This window comes from Gekko japonicus, unplaced genomic scaffold, assembly GCF_001447785.1.
Source record: "Gekko japonicus isolate JY-2015 unplaced genomic scaffold, Gekko_japonicus_V1.1 scaffold226, whole genome shotgun sequence".
Lineage (NCBI taxonomy): Eukaryota > Metazoa > Chordata > Lepidosauria > Squamata > Gekkonidae > Gekko > Gekko japonicus.
Genome location: NW_015169178.1, coordinates 1021373 through 1041383, shown reverse-complemented (window position 1 = coordinate 1041383; position 20011 = coordinate 1021373). Strand labels below are relative to the sequence as shown.

General features: G+C 51.0%; 2 protein-coding genes across 2 annotated transcripts in view; one reads left to right on the top strand and one right to left on the bottom strand.

Moving 5' to 3' along the window:
• Positions 1-6136: 6136 nt before the first annotated feature.
• OAZ3 (ornithine decarboxylase antizyme 3) lies at positions 6137-16540 on the bottom strand. The gene is given in 6 exon segments (XM_015416029.1): positions 6137-6345; positions 8301-8386; positions 10526-10701; positions 10949-11023; positions 11025-11085; positions 16521-16540. Coding segments are annotated over 6 exon segments (627 nt in total).
• A 152-nt stretch (positions 16541-16692) lies between these two features.
• Positions 16693-20011, top strand: part of MRPL9 (mitochondrial ribosomal protein L9) — a 29547-nt gene continuing 26228 nt past the window's right edge. The window contains exon 1 of the mRNA XM_015416028.1: positions 16693-16842. Coding sequence (XP_015271514.1) covers positions 16693-16842 — 150 coding nt within the window. The remainder of the gene's footprint in view (positions 16843-20011) is intronic.

Below are 20011 nucleotides of genomic sequence, written 5' to 3'. Positions count from 1 at the left end.
TTTTGCCATTGAGACTTGTGTAGTTGTAGAGTGGAACATTTCAGTAAGCCTTGCGTTAATGCAACACGACCTATTCCTTTTTAAACTTGTGGTTATATTCGAATGGTGGTCAGGGAAATTGACAAACGTTGGTCCAGGGAAAGTCATTGAAATGAAAAATAAAATTTTAGTGGCAACCCTGCATTTCCTCAAACTCCCCCCCCCCCATTTCTTAGCCCTTTAAGGAGCTTCTGTAAACTTTTCCAGCATGTCACAACAGGGAAATAGAGATTCCCAGGTTGCTGGGCTAGCGGGGAACGCGGGAGCACAACTGTTCTCAGTTTTGGGTAGGGATTGCGGGAGGGGAACGGGATTTGGCAGAAGCAGTCAGTGTGGGAACGGGGGGGGCATGTATGCCGCTCCCACTGGTTCACATCATTTGCTGCTGCCACGGCGGGGGGTACATTTTTGGCACCCCTACATGGAAGTAGCCTAAATTGACTTCCCTTTTGTCTTGTTTTTTTCCCCCACTCCTACAAGTTGTTGTCCTTGTCTCCAGCCTGCCTGCCCGCCCAGAGGGAGCAAGCAGCGGCGGGGCAGTACCGGTCGTTCCTGTCACGCCACCAAAGCAGCATTGCGGCGCAATGCGGCCTCTCAACAGTTACCGGGAAACGGCTGCATGTGCCGGGGAGGGGCGACGACTGAAGACGCTTCCAGCAGACTGCGTTCTTTGTCACTTGCGAGCAGGCTTCAGCTGGGCAGACCTTGATCGTGGCACACAGGGTGACTTCCCCCGGTGGGAGGATGCCCGCAACAGCTGCATGCAATGACCTGTTATTAAGTTTAGAGTTACAAGGGGTGGGTCGACGTAAAGCCCTCTTTCGTTTCCGAGCCTTTGAGTATCTCGGTCTCTGACGCTCGGTCTCTCTCTCTTCCGCTGTGGAGACCGAGCCAGTTTGAATGTCCTTTCCTTCTTGAGAAAACAAAAAGGTGTGCATCTTCGCAGCCTGCCGTTTTGGCAGGGGAAATGAGCGGCACTAACCCTGTTTGTTGTGTCCCATAGTGGCGGCAATTTGGGAATGGCCCGTGAAAACCTGGCCACATTAATTTCGAAGAGCCAAAGCCTCGTGTGGTATTTTGACGGGGCTGTACCGTTGCAGGTGGGCCTGTGGTGTGCTTGAATGCTTCTCCCTCAAATGTGACTCCCCCCCCACACACACACAGAAAACTAGCATGTCTGGAGGGGGGAGGTGTCTAGGTTCAAAATTCTCCCTAATGAGCTAAGCCAAGCCCAAGGTCTCAAGTGCTACAGTCATACCATTCTGCCGCATGCCTCGATCAACTGTCTGGCCTCAGAGCATGCTCTTAAACCATTTCACGAGGGGTTTGGGGGTAACTTAAGGCTATTGTTATTTCTGGGCTTAACCCCCACCCTGTGACGGCACTGTATATGTGGACGGGCCAGTCTCAAAATAAGTAGGGCCTTTTGCCGGACGTAAGCAGGGCGGTTCTCTTGCCAATGCTAAAGCGGCTCCAAAGTCATAATCTTAGTTTTATTTGGGGTGGGGGGGTGTTCTGTTTGGGGAGGGACGTAATGTCTGCTACCCCCTTGTTCCACTTTGAATGTACAAGCAGCATGTTATGTATAACTTCTTTTCTTAAATAAAGGTTTGTTTGGAATCCTTCTGGCGTTGAGTGATTGGGGGGGGGGCTGAATGAAACAGTTGGATAAGGGGGAGAGGAGTGGCGGAATTTTCGAAGAGTTGCCAGTAAACTGGCTGCTACAAGGACGTCTTCACATAGGAGTTCCTCTTGGCTTCTTTGCCTCCCGTAGTACGCTTGGCCGGGGGCTGGAATGTTGCAAAGCTGTCTGAGGCACAGATGGTCGCTTAGCAGGCAGGAAATAGTCGCTTCCCAGTATTTTGTTGTGTGGATCTTTGAGCTGTGTTCAGGTTGGCAGCTGTAGAAGTCCCAGGACATGGGCCGCTACCATTTTGGTCAGCATTTCCCCCCTGAAGATGTCATTGTTAGACTTCCCCCTCCCCATGGCAGGCCCTCACTTAGGGGCTCTTCCACATTATCACTGCTTGTGTTCCCCCCCCCCCCCCGTTGGTTTTTTTTGAGGGGGAAGTTCCTTTCCACGTGTTTTCCTCCCTCTAGTGGTTGATTCTATATTACATTGTAGTACGTCTGGCAAATTACCCAACAAAACCGCAGGGAAATATGCTGGACATAGAGTGATGTAATATCGAATTGACCACTAGAGGGAGGAAAACGCATGTGGGAAGGGGGAGGGAATGAAGCACTAGGAACACGCAAGTGAGAAAAGTGAAAACGCCTAAGAGTGGGTTTTTGGCACGGATGGTGCAGTTGGCCTTCCCCAGCCAACTTGCACTCCACCTTTTCTGTTGAAGCGAAAAGTCCGCACCAAGCCCACATGTCCCTCATCCTCCCCGCTGTTTCACTTCAATCTGCCACCCTGAGATCTTGGAGAAGCTGCAAGAGACTGTGGTCAGGTTTGATCCAAGGCCAGGCAAAGGGAGTGGCAGGCCGCCCCTGGGAATGGGGGGCTACCATAGTCTCCATCCAGGACAGGAGGAGGATTCACGAGTCAGTTTGGGTCTAGCTTCCCTCCAGGCCTCGGCTGGAAGGAGTAAGTGACGAATGGGGGAAAACCAACCCCTGAGTGTCTTCGGTGAAGATAGTTTCAGAGAGGAGCCCGCAGTAGAACGGGGAGACCCAAGTCCAGTCACACCTTGGAGACCAACAAGATTTTTGGGGTATGAGCTTTCTGAGAGTCAAAGTGCTCTTCAAAGCTTATACTCTCAAAGGCTTAGAACTGTAGAGTTGGAAGGGATCTCCAGGGTCATCTAGTCCAACCCCCCGCACAATGCAAGAAGTTCAGAAATACATCCCCACACACACTCCCAGTGACTGCCGTTCCACGCCCAGAAGATGACAAACTTCCAGGATCCCCAGGCAAACCGGACTGGAGAAAAATAGCTTCCTGACCCCAAAATGGTGATCAGCATTTCCTTGGGAGTGTTAGAAAAGGCCAGAACTAAGCACTGAGGTCAACCCTTCCCGCCCTCCCTCTTGTGATCTGCCAAAGTTCACAGAATCAGCATTGCTGTCAGACGGCCATCTAGCCTCTGCTTGAAATACCTCCAAAGAAGGAGAGCCCACCACCTCATAAGCTGCTCCTGGACTAAAATCAACCCGAGAGTTTCTTTACCTGCAGCCTTTGTTGGAGCTGTGGGTGATCGGTTATTCTGGAGGGGAAAGACCCTACTAATCAGCACTCAACGGCATCGTACCCACGAACGGGTCATTTCCTGCAGGAGCAGAGCACCGGCAGTAAAGAGCCCAGGGGGCGGGCATATGCAACAATTTATTTATTTATTTAATTGCATTTATACCCCGCCATCCCCGCGAACGGGCTCACCCGAGAACAAGCCCCACCCCCTGCTCCCAGCAGCCCTCAGTCAGAGCAAGAAGCAGGCAGGTAAGTTGCAGTGCCTCCCCGGTCCATAACAGTCCAGTGGCACCTTTAAGACCAAGTTTTATTCAGGTACCAGCTCTCCCTCCTCTGCGAGGACAGATCTGCAGGGTTCCCCCCCCCCCAATAGCTAGCAATCCATAACAGTCCAGTGGAGCCTGAGCAGTGGGTGTTGCCTTCTGACACACTTCTGGTGATGTCAGGGGGTGTGTCATATGCAAATGAGTTATGCTAATGAGCTCCTGCATCTCTTTTTCTACAAAATGACCCCCTGCCCATGAAACATTAAGGTTTGAGTGCTGTGTTCTCACAACAGCCCAGCAGGGTACAACTAGGTGCTGAGCAGAGGAGGGAGGAGGGGCCATGGCTTACTGGAAGAGCCTCTGGTTCTGGAAGCCGAAGGTCCCAGGCTCAATTCCCAGCATCTCCAGTTAACAGGCCAGGCAGCAGGTGATGTGAAACCTCTGCTGGAGACCCTGGGGAACGGCTGCCGGCCTGAGTAGACAATATTGATGTTGAGGAACCCAAGGTCTGATGCAATATAAGGCAACTTCGTTTGTGTTCCTCTTTAGGAGAGGGGCCATAGCTCAGTGGTAGAGCATCTGCTTGGCATGCAGGAGGTCCCAGGTTCAATCGCCGGCATCTCCAGTTAACAGACCAGGCAGCAGGTGATGTGAAACCTCTGCTGGAGACCCTGGGGAACGGCTGCCGGCCTGAGTAGACAATATTGATGTTGAGGAACCCAAGGTCTGATGCAATATAAGGCAACTTCGTTTGTGTTCCTCTTTAGGAGAGGGGCCATAGCTCAGTGGTAGAGCATCTGCTTGGCATGCAGGAGGTCCCAGGTTCAATCGCCGGCATCTCCAGTTAACAGGCCAGGCAGCAGGTGATGCGAAAGACCTCAGCCTGAGACCCTGGAGAGCCGCTCGCCCAGTCTGAGCAGACAACATTGGAGGAGGAGACTGGATATATATACCCCGCCCTACGCTACCTGAAGGCATCTCAGAGCTCCACAGCTTAGAGTGGCTTACAATCTCCTTTCCCCTCCCTACAACAGACACCCTGTGAGGTAGGTGGGGCGGAGAGAGCCCCGACTGAGAACTGTCCTTAAGAGAACTGCTCTGAGAGAACTTGTGACTGACCCAAGGTCACCCCAGCAGCTGCATGTGGAGGAGTGGGGAATCAAACCCGGTTCTTCCAGATCCAAGTCCACGCTCCTAACCACGACACCAGACTGGCTCTTTGATGGACCTAGGGTGGGACTCAGTATAAGGCAGCAGCTTGTGTTTATGTCCAAGTTCAAAACTGACATAAGAGAAGCCATTGTTGGATCAGGCCAGTGGCCCATCTAGTCCAACACTCTGCGTCACACAGTGGCCAAAAACACCAGGTGCCATCAGGAGGTCCAGCAGTGGGGTCAGGACACTAGAAGCTCTCCCACTGTTGCCCCGTCCCCCCAAGCACCAAGAATACAGAGCATCACTTGCCCCAGACCGAGAGTTCCTATCTATACCTTGTGGCTCATAGCCACAGATGGACCTCTGCTCCATATGTTTATCTAATTCCCTTTTGAAGCCGTCCGTGCTTGTAGCCGCCACCACTTCCTGTGGCAGTGAATTCCATGTGTGAATCACTCTTTGGGTGAAGAAGTACTTCCTTTTATCCATTCTAACCCGACCGCTCAGCAATTTCATGGAGTGCCCACGAGTTCTTGTATTGTGTCATGATCTGGGCTGTGCCACTAGAGGCCTACTAGGCCCAGGGAGCCTGGCTAGCAGTAGGTGAGGCTGGGCCTACAACTCCCAGAAGCCCCTGAGTGGTTTTGGAGCCAAAACTGACCAATAGGAAAAGAGGAGGGCTTGGAATAAAAGATCTGGAGCAGCAGGAAAAGCTGTTCTTCTTCCCTGGAGACAGTGCCAGGAGAGGCTGCTGTGGGGAAGAGACCCTCACCTTGAAGGAAGGGAGAGTAGTCTAGGGCCACTTGGAATAGTGAGCTAGGGACAGTATATATTTAGATGCGTTAGGGCATTTGATTTCATTTCTTTTCACCCACTTACTGTTATTATTCTGCACCTTGTTGTTTGACCTCTTATATAATGAACTATTTTCATTGTTCACTCTGCCTGGTGCTCATGCCTATTATTCATCCAAAATGGAGGTCAGGACGTCTTGGGAGGGTGCTCTGGGCCTTCTCAAGGGAACCTAAATCCAGAGTGGTGGCAGCGTCAGGTGACACCCCACCTGAGCCATGACAGTGGGACAGGGAGAAAAGTACCTCTTTCTCTGCCTGCTCTATCCCACGCATAATCTTATAAACCTCAATTGTGTCACCCCTCAGCCGTCATTTCTCCAAGCTAAAGAGCCCCCAAGCGCCTTAACCTTTCTTCATAGGGAAAGTGTTCCGACCCTTTGATCATTCTAGTTCCCCTTTTCTGCACTTTCCCCAATGCTATCATATCCTTTCTGAGGTGTGGTGACCAGAACTACAGATTGGAGCTACAGATCTCGCCATACCCCAGTCCCGACTTTTCAGACAGAGCAGGCCGAGCCCCACACTCTTGTATCACTCCACCGTCAACACGGCCTTTGTGGTTCACGCTTGCTTTAATGCCATGGGGCGGAGAAGCGGCCGGAGAGCTTCCACACCTTCATTCCCCGTCAAGTTGGGTTGGGGGTGCTCTCCACAAGCGCGGGCCCCTCCTTGTTGTTTGGCGCCCCTAACACGGGCGACTCTTGTGCCCCTTTGGGGCCCAGTTCCCGATCCAGGGGGTAGACCATGAAGATGACATCTCTCCAGGGCGGGAGGGCCGGATGATCGGGTTGAACGAGTTTGAAGCCCATATAGCCGAATGCCCGGAGGAGGTCACCTGCAGGGATGGAGGGAGGGCACAGTTACTCCCTGAAGAAGTGTGCGCGGGCATGGAAGCCTTACACCCTGTGAGCAATGCTCCCTCTAAGCTGCGGGGTCTTGTGAGCAAAAACTCTACTTTGTGAGCTACTGGCATTAAAGTTGTGAGCCGGCGATTTGTCTGCTGCATAAGTTAGCTTGCTCTGGAGCCACCCTTCCCGAGCGAAGACAAAAAGGTGTGAGCCGGAGGCTTAAAAACTGTGTGCTGCCTCACACTGACTCAGCTTAGAGGGAACACTGCCCAGAAGTAAACTTTGTTGGTCTTGAAGGTGCCACTGGACTCAGACTCGGTTAACCTGGGCTGTGTGCAGGTGGGGCAGTAAAACTCACAAGTGGACAACGCTAGGGTTGTGAGCACTGTATGTTTTCCAGTCTGGCTTAGATGTGGGACTAAAAGAGCCCTGGTCACCCTGGTGGATAGAATCATAAAGTTGGAAGGGACCTCCAGGGTCATCTAGTCTGACCCCCTGCACAAGGCAGGAAATTCACAAATACCTCCCCCCTCCACACCCTCACTGACTGCTGTTCCACGCCCAGAAGATGACAAAAAACCTCCAGGATCCCTGGCCAAACTGGTCTGGAGAAAAATTGTTTCCTGACCCCAAAGTGGCGGTCAGCATTTCCCTGGGCGTGTAAGAAAGGGCCATGAGAACTAAGCCCTGACGCAACCAATGCTCCCTCTAAGTTGTGGAGTCTTGTGAGCAAATATTCTACTTTGTGAGCTACTGTCATTAAAGCTGGGAGCGAGCGATTTGGCTGCTGCATGAATTAGTTTGCTCTGGAGCCCTCCCTTCCTGAGCGAAGACAGAAATATGTGAGTTGGATGCTAAAAAACTGTGAGCTAGCTTACACTCACTCGGCTTAGAGGGAACACTGGATGCAACCCTTCCTGCCCTCCTTCTCAGGATCTTCCTGAGTTCACAGGCTCAGCATGGCTGTCGGATGGCCGTCTAGCCTCAGCTTGAAAACCTCCAAAGAAGGAGAGCCCCCCCCCACCTCCCAAGGAGCCCTGTTCCACTGAGGAACTGCTCTGTCAGGAAGTTCTTCCTAATGTTTAGCCGAAAACGTTTTGAAACCTGAATCAAGATGGATGAAGAGAAGAGATTGGATTAGAGAAGAAGAAGAAGAGATTGGATTTATACCCTTCCCTTCCCTTCCCCTACCCACAACAGACACCCTGTGAGGTAGGTGGGGCTGAGAGAGTTCTTCACAGAAACTGCTCTTTTTCAAGAACAGCTCTTATCAGAACTACAGCTTGCCCAAGGTCATCCAGCCAGGTGCAAGTGGAGGAGTGGGGAATCAAACCCAGTTCTCCCAGACTAGAGTCCATGCTCTTAAGAAGAGAAAAGAAGAGATTGGATTTATCCCCCGCCCTTCACTACCCAAATGTGTCTCAGAGCGGCTTACAAACTCCTTGCCCTTCCCCTCCCCGCAACAGACACCCGGTGAGGTCGGCTCTTGACAGAAACGGCTGTTTTTCAAGAACAGCTCTTATCAGAACTACGGCTTGCCCAAGGTCATCCAGCCAGGTGCAAGCGGAGGAGTGGTGAATCAAACCCAGATTAGAGTCCATGCACTTAACCACTACACCAAACTGGCTCTCTGATTGGATTTATACCCCGCCCTTCACTACCCGAAGGTGTCTCAGAGCGGCTTACAAACTCCTTTCCCTTCCCCTCTCCACAACAACAGACACCCTGTGAGGTAGGTGAGGTAGTCCGCGCACTTAACCACTGCACCAAACTGAGCAGTGACTCACGAAAGCTCCTCCCCTGCCACAAATTTTGTTTGTCTTTCAGGGGCTCCTGGACTCTTGCTCTTTTCTGTTCCTACAGGCAGACTAACACAGATACCCATCTTGATCTACTACAACCAAGAAAGCCAGGGCTTGGTGCCTTGCCACGGCGCTCTTACCACGGTCAGATCGACATTTGTGGAAGTTGACAAACACCTGGTCCACGTCCGTTTCTTCTTCCACGTATTCCAGTGTCGCGGTCAGGCTACAGGCAGCAACAGCCGTAGGGGGCAAGAAAAAAGGTTTTTGTTAGGAAACGTACACGCACGCCCACCAGGCACTCCCAAACTGAGCCGATCCAAGGTGCGAAGGATAAATGACCATCCGAGGGCAGTGCTGATTCTGTGCTGATTCTGTGTCTCACTATGAATTTAGGCAGATCATGAGAGGGAGGGGGGAGGAAAGGATGAGCCAGTGCAGGGCTCTAGAGAGCCAGTGTGGTGTAGTGGTTAAGTGCGCGGACTCTAATCTGGGAGAACCGGGTTTGATTCCCCACTCCTCCACTCGCACCTGACTGGATGACCTCGGGCAAGCCATAGTTCTGATAAGAGCTGTTCTTGGAAAAGAGCAGTTTCTGTCAGAGCTCTCTCAGCCCCACCGACCTCACAGGGTGTCTGTGGTACGGAGAAGGGAAGAAGATTGTAAGCCGCTCTGAGACACCTTTGGGTTGTGAAGGGCGGGGTATCAATCCAATCTCCTCCTCCTCTCCTCCTTCTCCTCTTCTTCTTCTTCTTCTTTATTATATGCCCAGGGCAATGAAGAAGAAAAGAAGAATTTATATCCCGCCCTTCACTACCTGAAGGACTCTCAGAGCGGCTTACAATCTTCTTCCCTTCTCCGTACCACAGACACCCTGTGAGGTCGGTGGGGCTGAGAGAGCTCTCTCGAGAACTGCCCTTGAGAGAACAGCTCTGAAGGAACTTGTAACTGACCCAAGGTCACACCCGCAACTGCATGTGGAGGAGTGGGGGAATCAAACCTGGCTCTCGCAGATTAGAGTCTGTACTCCTAACCACTACACCAAACCGGCTATCAATGCCGATTGCCACTTTGGGGTTCAGGAAGAAATTGTCCTCCAGGCCAGATTGGCCCAGAGGTCCCGGAGGTTTTGTTGAACAACAACAACTTGGCATAGAGCAAGGATCGCTGGGGGGAAAGCTGTGAATTTCCTGCATTGTGCAGGGGGTTGGGCTAGATGATCTTTGGGATCCCTTCTAGCTCTGTGGTCTCGATTTTCCCAGGAAGCAGCTTCTAGGAGTCTGATTTTGACTGGAACAGTGACACTGCAGAAGGAGATGGTGCCATTTCCTGACCTAACTGCTCCCCAGGCAGTCCCGTAGCTAGGATTTCCCTCCCGGAAGGCATTTAAATTTTTAAGGGGACTTAAGAGAGCATGCACCTTTAAAAAAATGTAAAAAGAAAGATTTTAAAAGCATTTTGAGGATACATTCCTCTGGGGCTGTGCCTGCAATAAAAAAGGGCCAACGCCATGCTGGGGATTATTAGGAAGGGAACTGAAAACAAATCAGCCTGTATCATAATGCCCCTGTATAAATCGATGGTGCGACCCCATTTGGAGTACTGTGTGCAATTCTGGTCACCACACCTCAGAAAGGATATTATAGCCTTGGGGAAAGTGCAGAAAAGGGCCACTAGAATGATAAAAGGGTTGGAACACTTTCCCTATGAGGAAAGGTTAAAGCGCTTGGGGCTCTTTCGCTTGGAGAAACGACGACTGAGGGGTGACATGATCGAGGTTTTCATGATGATGCATGGGATAGAGCAGGTTGAGAAAGAAGTACTTTTCTCCCTTTCTCCCCATACAAGAACTCGTGGGCACTCCATGAAATTGGTGAGCAGTGGGGTTAGAATGGATAAAAGGAAGTCCTTCTTCACCCAAAGAGTGATGAACACGTGGAATTCACTGCCACAGGAGATGGTGGCGGCTAGAAGCACGGGTGGCTTCAAGAGGGAATTAGATAAGCATATGGAGCAGAGATCCATCCATGGCTATTAGCCACAAGGTATCGATAGGAACCCTCAGGCTGGGGCAAGTGATGCTCTGTATTCTTAGTGCTGGGGGGGGGCAAGAGTGGGAGGGCTCCTGGTGTCCTGGACCCACTGCTGGACCTCTTGATGGCACCTGGTATTTTTGGCTACTGTGTGATACAGAGTGTTGGACTAGATGGACCATTGGCCTGATCCAACATTGGCTTCTCTTATGTTCTTATGTTCTTTCAGTATGGGGGCGGTGCCCCAAATAGCCCCGCTGTAGCTATGGGCCTGTCCCCAGGCCAGGCAGAGGGTCAGGTGGGTGTTAAGAGATGCTGCAGTCCTTGCTCACCTGTCCCGGCTGCAGCGTTCCAGGAGCTGGTGAGGGGTGTCGAGGACGAGCGTGCGCCCTTGCAGTACGCCGTGCCAGTGAGCAGTACCCTGGGTGCCGAGCTTGAAATGGAAGTCCAATTGAACTGAGCTGTCAGAAGGCTCACGGTCCCCAGCGAGAACAGTCAGATTCCCAGCCTGTTGGAGAGAAGAACATTCCTGTTGAACCTGGAAGCGATGCCATCATGCCCTCAACTCCATTCCTCGCCACCACATCCCCACCCGCAATCCTCCCCACTGGTTGTTGGGCTCGGCCTAGCAACCCTATCCGTACAGCACCTAACACCACGACACACGGTGAGTGGTGGCAGTTTAACAAACAGAGGCATTAACTTGAATTAACGGGGCCGTTTTTTGTTCACCCCCAGGCAAAGAAACGGCTCACCTTGTATACTTCTTTTAGGTTCGCAGTCTCTCCTTCGGTGGTCCTTCCCCTGGCCGGGCAACCGCCCTCGAACTCAGGAACACTGCGGGCAGTGACGGGGCCTGGTACTCAAGCACTCAGCCTGGGTAAGGGTTGCGCTTGGGTGAAAAAGAAGAGAGGGGGAAAACACGGATGACTATTTTAAGCCTCGCTTCTTCTCAGGAAAGCAGATTGTGGCCTACAGCAATGTGAACAGAAGGGAGCAGCAGGCAAGACCCTTGACGTGATTCGCCTCGACAGGAGTGAACCTTCCATCTTGGCCGCTGAGCCGCCATTTTGTTGTGTGTGTCTGAGGGGAAAGCTGAGAGCTAGAATTTGGAAGAAGAGGTGCTCATGACCTGAACTTGAATGTCAAATGAAAAACGCAGAACTAGTTTTCCATTTTGGAGATGGTAAGAAGACTCCCTGAGGTGATTTCTTTTAAAAAGTATGTATTTTCTGTGGTAAATATTTCCTCCTTGGGAACCCCCACGTGCTGGGAGTCGGTATCAACCAGAGGTCATTTCGGGGGGGATCGCGGGGGATCGCAGTTCCCCCGGGTGAGGTACGGGGGCGGGGCACATGACAAAGCCCCGCCCCCTGCTTCCGGCCGCCTCGCTTCCGGCCCTCATTCAGCCAGGAGGAGGCAGGAGAAGAGGGAGGGTAAGTTGCTTCCTCCCTGCCTCTCCCCACCCCTGCCTGCCTGGGGCCAGGGAGGGCCTTCGCGGGGCTTCCTTGCACTCCCGCCGGCCTTGCAGGTCCACCGCCGGGCCCCTCATGGGGCTCAGCAGTGGAGCTGCAAGGCCGGCGGCGGCAGCCAGGACCGTTGGGGCAGGGTGTGTGGCCTTATGACACACTTCCGGTGATGTCAGGGGGTGTGGCATCTGCTAATGAGTTATGCTAATGAGTTCCCCTAGATCTTTTTCTACAAAACGACCCCTGGTATCAACAATGCATGATTTGTGCTGGCATCGGCAAACGCTATCCTCTACTTGCCACAGGAAGTGTGCACATGTTCCCTGCGTGTCGGTGTTGCCACCTTCCAGGTAGAGTCTGGAGATCTTGCAGAATTGCAACCAATGTTCCCTCTAAGCTGTGGGGTCTTGTGAGCAAAAATTCTACTTTGTGAGCTACTAGCATTAAAGTTGTGAGCAAGAGATTGGGCTGCTGGATAAACTAGTTTGCTCTAGAGCCATCCCTTCCTGAGCCAAGACAAAAATGTGTGAGCCAGAGGCTCAAAAACTGTGAGCTAGCTCACACTAACTCAGCTTAGAGGGAACACTGATTGCAACTGAGAAAATGGCTGCTTTTAAAGGGTGCTTTTAAATACCCGACTGAGTCCCCACCACCACCCCATCTCAGGCCCCACTCTCCAAATCTCCAGGCATTTCCCAACCCAAAGTTGGCAGTCCTGCCCTGAGCGTTTGTTTAAAAAGAAAAAAAAAGCCCTTAGTTTAACTTCCCGGAGGAGTCCGGGACTACAGGGAGGCCAGGTTGGGCTTTAAACTTTAAAGGTAAGTGCTTACCTTTAAAGTTTAAAGGTAATGGGGGGGGGTTGAGCATGCACAAAGATCGCCATTCTCTGAATGGCTGCCTATGTGCATGCTCAAACTGTGCTTTAAAAAAAAAAAAAAACGTCGACGCCCGCAGCGTGTGAGCGGGCGTCCAACGGAGGGATCCGGAAGATGGAGGTAAGTGTGATCACGTTTCTGTCGGCATAAACTGCACCAGTTCCAACCGGTGCAGTTTATGCTGGCAGAAACGCCCCGTCTGAACGCACCCAGAGTGTTGGACTGGATGGGCCTTTGGCCTGATCCAACCTTGGCGTCTCTTATGTTCTTATGTTCTTAAAATGCGGTATGAATGAGAATGAGGTTTTGAGAAACACACAGAGGGGGCAGGATTGTTCCCGAAGTTCTGCAGATCTCTTTTTTACAGAATAAATGGGGAAAAGTCTTATTTCTTTTGAGACCAAGGGAGCGCGCGGAGTCTTTCTCAAGGAAAAGTGATTTTAACTGCAAGGCCAAGTGAAGCCCATTTGCACATCTGAAGGGCGGATTTTGTCTGGGGGTTTCCCCCCTGTAACAATTCACATTCCGTAAAAGCCGAGTCTAAGTCGGAGTTGAAGATTTCATGAGCACGTTTTTCTAGAGCAAACTTGGGATAGTGCCATGTCTTGGACAAAACAGCGCCATCCTCTTAGATTACTCGCTCTGTGTAATGGAGAAGGGCCCAGTGCCAGGTTGGCATCAGTCAGGGTCACTACTTGGTTCCTATTTCACTAATCCAAGTAGTAGCAGCCTGAATGGTCCATGCTTCGAGGAGGAGGAGAAGACTGGATTTATACCCCGCCCTTCACTACCCAAGGGAGTCTCAGAGCGGTTTACAAACTCCTTTCCCTTCCCCTCCCCACAACAGACACCCTGTGAGGTCGGCGAGGCTGAGAGAGCTCTTGACAGATACTGCTCTTTTTCAAGAACAGCTCTTGTCAGAACGAAGGCTTGCCCAAGGTCATCCAGCCAGGTACAAGTGGAGGAGTGGGGGAATCAAACCCGGTTCTCCCAGATTAGAAGAAGATGAGATTGGATTTATAGCCCGCCCACTACCCAAAGGAGTCTCAGAGTAGCTTATAAACTCCTTTCCCTTCCCCTCCCCACAACAGACACCCTTGTGAGGTAGGTGGGGCTGAGAGAGCTCTTGACAGAGACTGCTTGTAATGTATTCAGGCGCGAGTGGAGGAGTGGGGAATCAAACCCGGTTCTCCCAGATTAGAGTCCGCACACTTAACCACTGCACCAAACTGGCTAAGCCGAGTCATCCCTGGTTAGTATGTGGATGGGAGACCGCTGACAAAGACCAGGGCTGCTCTGCAAATGTAGGCAATGGCAAACCGCCTCTGCTCATCTCTCTCGCCCTGATAACACCATGACAGGTTGCCATCAACTGGCAGAAAGTTGACTGCACTTCATTTTTATTGATCCGCCCTGAGCCTGCTTCAGCAGGGTATAAATGAAATAAATAAATAGCTTAATCAGTAAAACCCGTCGGGTTTTCAAGGCAAGAGATGTTCAGCGGTGGTTTGCCATTGCCTGCCTCTGTGTAGCAAACCCTGGACTTCCTTGGTGGTCTCCCATCCAAGTACTAACCAAGGCCGACCCTGCTTGGCTTCCCAAGATGAGACAAGATAGGGCCAGCCTAACCAATTAAGCTCAGAGTAGCCGTGTGTGTGACTGAGGGGAACCTCCACATTCAGAGGCACTAAACCTCTGAATCCCAGAGCCAGGGGGCAACATCAGGAGAAGGCCTCGTCCTCAGTGCCCTGCTGTTGGCCACTGTGTGAGATTGGATGCTGGGCTAGATGGACCACTGATCTGACCCAGCATGATGTTCTTCTCAGGACAAGGCCTCGGCCTCTCTGCCCTGTTGCTGGTCCTCCAGAGGAACTGGCTGGCCACTGTGTGAGACAGGATGCTGGACTAGATGGACCCTCACTGGTCTGACCCAGCAGGGCTCTTCTGGTGTCCTTATCAGGGGAAGGCCTCAGCCTCTCTGCCCTGTTGTTGGCTCTCCAGAGGAACTGGTTGGCCACTGTGTGAGACGGGATGCTGGACTAGATGGACCACTGGTCTGACCCAGCAGTGCTCTTCTTAGGTTCTGATCAAGGGAAGGCCTCGGCCTCTCTGCCCTGTTGTTGGCCCTCCAGAGGAACTGGTTGAGGCCCCTGTGTGAGACAGGATGCTGGACTAGATGGACCCTCACTGGTATGATCCAGCAGGGCTTATCTTAGGTTCTCATGAAGGCCTCGTCCTTTCTGCCCTGTTGTTGGCCCTCCAGAGAGACTGGTTGGCTACTGTCTGAGACAGGATGCTGGGCTAGATGGACCACTGGTCTGATCCAACAGGGCTCTTCTTATGTTGTGACTCTGTGGCATTATTATTTATTTTTAAAAACATTTTTCTGCTGTCTTTCCACCCCACCAGGATCCCCAAGCAGCAAACATAAGAACATAAAACACTTAAAATGTTTAAAATTTCAAATGATAAAATAATTCAATAAAAACACACAAACAAACAACACCAGAATTAGGGAAGGAGGGTCACCATTATTAAGGGTCTGAGTATGCCAAACAAAAGCAAAAATTCTTCACCTGTTGGCGCAAGACTCCGATAGAGGGAGACAGATGAACCTTCCTGGGGAAAGGAATTGCAGAGGTTTGGGGCCACGATGGAGAAAGCCCTTTTTTAGGTTGGTAACCCATCTAGCTTCAAATGGCAGGGGCAACTGAAACAGGGCCTCTGAAAATGACTGGTGTAAATGGGTAGGTTCATTAAGCTCCACCACCCATTCTCCCGGAATTTCCCAACCTGGAGTTGGCAACCTCTGGTATGTACCTCAAAGAGCATTACAGTCCACTGCAAACAATCTACGGAAGAAGAGGAGGGGGAGGAGGAGATTGGATTTATACCACGCCCTTCACTACCCGAAAGAGTCTTGGAGCGGTTTACAATCCCCTTCCCCTCCCTACAACAGACACCCTGTGAGGTAAGTGGGTCTGAGAGTGCTCTCTCGAGAACTGACTTCGAGAGAACAGCTCTGAAAGAACTTATGACTGACCCAAGGTCACACCAGCTGGCTGCATGTGGAGGAGTAGGGGAATCAAACTTGGTTTCCCCATGTTAGAGTCCATGCTCTTAACCGCTAAACCAACTGGTGATCCTCCATCTCTTTTCCATTGTCTCCTCCTTCCCCTGCCTGCGAGACAACACCATCTAGAACTAGCTCAGGGCAATCTTATGCGCCATCGGAGAGTTGTTTTAAATGTAAGGTAAAGGTAAAGGTTCCCTTGCTCGAAAGCCAGTCAAATCCGACTCTAGGGTTGCGGTGCTCATCTCTGTTTCAAAGCCGAAGAGCCAGCGCTGTCCAAAGACGTTTCCGTGGTCATGTGGCCGGCATGACTAAACACCAAGGCGCACGGAACGCTGCTCCCTTCCCACTTAAGTGGTACCTATTTATCTACTTGCAATTTCTTGCTTTCGAACTGCTAGGTTGGCAGGAGCTGGAACTAGAGACGGGAGCTCACTCCATCATGCGGCACCCGGGTCTCAAACTGCTGAACTACTGACCTTTCGCAGCCTGCAGTTCAGCGTCTTAACCACTTGAGCCACCGCAGCTCCTTGTTTTAAATGTACTGAATATTTTATATTATAGTATAATTTATATTATGTTATATTATATAATTTATAATAATTTTAATGTTGTTCTGATGTATTTTATCTTATCGTTGTTCATCGCCCAGAGCCCTGTGAACTCAGGGACTGGGTGATCTATAAATCCAAAGCATAAACAAACCAACCAACCCAGGCAGGCGGTGATTTATCTAGAGTTCCGTGGTTCCGAAAATCTGGATTGACCAGGAGAAACAGGACTTTGGCACCGTAAACCAGCCGTGCTCATCTTCACAGGGGAAATTATCCACTCGCTTCCTCCCAAGGAACCCCACCAGAGACACCCCACTTACCTGCCTGGAGGAAAGATAACTATTTTAAATAAATACCTCCTGTCGAAGGGTGTCATTTTCCACTGGTATTTAAGGCGGCGCTTGTGAGAGATAGCTGAAACAGGGGGAGACTCGAACGGGTAAAGGCAGCTTGTGTCTTCCCCCTCTTGATTGAAGAAAGGGAGAAGGTATTTGCGTGGTCCCGGGTCTGCAAGGTTTCTTCGGCCCGATGCCGTCCCCCTTTGCAAAGTCAGCCCGGAAACCCACCCACTTAAGTACTCCGGGGACCCATTGTGATGTATCTGGGTCTCTCATGGCAACGAGGATGTACAACAGTCGTAATTGTGACCGGTTGGTCTTCCTCCACTCTTGGTTACAAGTAACACTCTCCCTAACCCCAGCAGTTATGTCTTTACTAGGGTTGCCAAGTCTGGGTTGGAAAATACCTGGAGACTTTGGGGACGGATCCAGGAGAGGGTTGGGAGGGGCCTTGGCATGGTCCAATGCCACGGAGTCCACGCTTCAAAGCAGCCATTTCCTCCAGGGGGTCGCGTCAAGAACGGGAGCTCACGGAACAGGCTGAACTTGGCAAGGGAAAAACAACCGTGATACGATAACGAAATCTTGTTAGGAAAAATATATATCTTCTTTAATTATGATATGTTGGGTGATAGTGAGATATTGGAAAAATGGTATTTAGCAGAGATAATATAGCCCAGCAGAGCCTGAGTAAAATAATTCAGACTGAGAGTCCATGTGTGATTAAAATATAACGTTTTTACTAAATTCTAGCATGGGGAAAGGTAACTGGGATGAAAATAACAAAAGAGCATAATCGGCTACATCCTTACACTACAAAGACAAAACTAGAAGAGAGAATGGCTGCTCTCCTTCTTCAGAACACCAAAAACAAAGACAGAAAGAAAAGCCATAAAATGGTAATACACCTTGACACTTTAGTCCCAATCAAATTCCTAGATCAGGGAGAAAATTCCCGGGCTTCCTACATCTGAAGAACATTGGTTACATGAGAAACGTGACTTCCCGTGAGTGACATAAAACAAACATTTAACCCCAGATATACTGAGTGTTTTCAACTTGTAATACCCAACATGATATGATCCCAACAAGATTTCGTTATCATATCACGGTTGTTTTTTCCTTTTTTGTTGTTCAGTCGCATAGTCGAGTCCGACTCTTCGCGACCCCATGGACTAGATCCCGCCAGGCCTTCCTGTCTTCCGCCGTCCTCTGAAGTTGGCTCAGTTTCATGTTCGTTGCATTGATGACACTGTCCAACCATCTCATCCTTTGCCGTCCCCGTCTTCTTTGACCTTCAATCTTTCCCAGCATCCTTACTAAGGTCATTTTCTCCAGGGGAGCTGATCTCTGTCAGCTGGAGATCAGTTGTAAAAGCAGGAGATCTGGCAACCCTAGTCGCTGCAATTTCAGATTTAAACCGGTTTCAAACCAGTTCAGCCGGGCTGGCTCCTAAGCGAGAAACTCTGGGAATTCACGGCCTGCGAGGCCTTCCGATTTCTGTCACCAGGAGTTTGCCGGTCAGTCTCCGGTTTCTTGCAGCCCCCCCCCCCCACCGTCATGGTAATCAAACCCTTTCAGAGCAGTTTGTCAGGCAGAATAATAACTGATAATATTTATTGTTTATAGTGTGCTCTGCTGCCCTTGCTGTGCAAAATTCGGGGAGACTAAACTGGGCGGCTGGGTGCAGGTTGACAACTGAAAATGGTTTCGCTGCAAGTTGGGGCTGAGTAATTCATATTGTTAATGATGTATAGCAGGGGTGTCAAATATGCGGCCCCGGGGGCTGGATCAGGCCCCTGGAGGGCTTCCATCAAGCCCGCGGTGGAACTGGCCATCTCCTGCTTCCAGTTCTGCTGCTGCTGCAGCATCATCGCTTGCTTCGCCAGACTCTCTCGCTCAGCCATTTCGTGTTTTAACCTGGGTCCTAGTCTCAGAACTCTGAGCCTGAGATTTCTGTGGTGAATGGTCGATAAATCAAAAGTAGGCTTGCAGCTTACTTTAAGCATGTTTTAAGCATGTTTTTTTATCTTAAGTTAAAAAAACCTCTTTGTGTTTGTGCCCTTTATCAAGCTTATATCTCCGCTACCTGGCACTACATCTTATGACACACGTGGCTCAACCCAACAAGGTCTCATTTGTGTCAGATCCGGCCTTCATAACAAATGAGTTCGACACCCCTGATGTATAGTGCTTTCCTTTAATCGGGGGGGGGGGGGGGCTGACACAGGGTTGCCAGCCTCCAGGTGGGGCCTGGGGATCTCCCGCTTTTACAACTGATCTCCAGCTGACAGAGATCAGCTCCCCTGGAGAAAACGGCTGCTTTGAAGGGGGGACTCTACGGCATTGGACCCTGCTCTGTATCCCTCCCCAAGCCCCACCCTCTCCTGGATCCACCCCCAAAGCCTCCAGGTATTTCCCAACCCAGACCAGGCTACTGTTTGATGCAACCTGTGTCCCTAGCAATGTTCCCTCTAAGCTGTTGGGTCTTGTGAGCAAAAATTCTACTTTGTGAACTACTGGCATTAAAGTTGTGAGCCAGCGATTTGGCTCCTGCATGAGTTAGTTTGCTCTGGAGCCCTCCTTCCTGAGCTGAGACAAAAATATGTGAGCCAGAGGCTAAAAAACTGTGAGCTAGCTCACACTAACTCAGCTTAGAGGGAACACTGGTCCCTAGCCGTGCTTTTCCCCGCCCAATTTGAGAAAAACACACGCAGCAGTTCTGTAGAGAGGAAAACACTAAAATATTTATTAATAAAAGAGAGTACAGGTATCAGGGTCTGGAACCCCTGAATACCCAACAGACTCTTTGAGTGTTACAAAGGGTGGCATGGAATCTTATACTCAGTGTGTTACATAAGCAAGTGAAACCTTGTTATTGGTTCCATCAAACATCAGCACTCTGACCTTACAGGTCTCTGCTTGGCGGAAAGCCTTTTGGGCCGGGCTTTCCCAAGTACAGTCCATTCTACCCAGGGGTCACTTCCTGCGGGAGCGCACAGGAGTGGAGCTCCGGCAGTAAGGAGCCCAGGGGGGCGGGCACATGCAACAAGCCCCGCCCCCTGCTCCCAGCGGCCCTCAGGTGGGCCACGAGGCGCAAGAAGCAGCCAGGTACCCCGCGAATGGCAGACACATCCTCGGGTCGCTCCCGAGGGCGTCTCGCCCGCCCGTGGTGGAGGAGGGAATCCGCGCGAGCGGAGACCCGAACGAGCCCCTCAGATGAGAGGAGCTCGGATCCGGGGCGCTTTAGGGCGTTCCAGGGGGGAGTCTCTCTTTCAGTCGAAAGATCGGAGATTGAGACTCTCGCCATGCCCTGCCCCTTTGGACCTTGCTGCGTGAGCGACCCCGTTCTACGGGGTTTAGCGGAACCACCGGGCGTCCCCGAGTGATGAAGCGAATATCCGAAAAAATGGAAAAGAAAAGACTGGCGTAACTGTGAGTTGTCAAAATACAGAGAAAAAGAACTAAGAACGTTTCCCCCCCCCCTTCAGCGGAAAATGAGGAGGTTA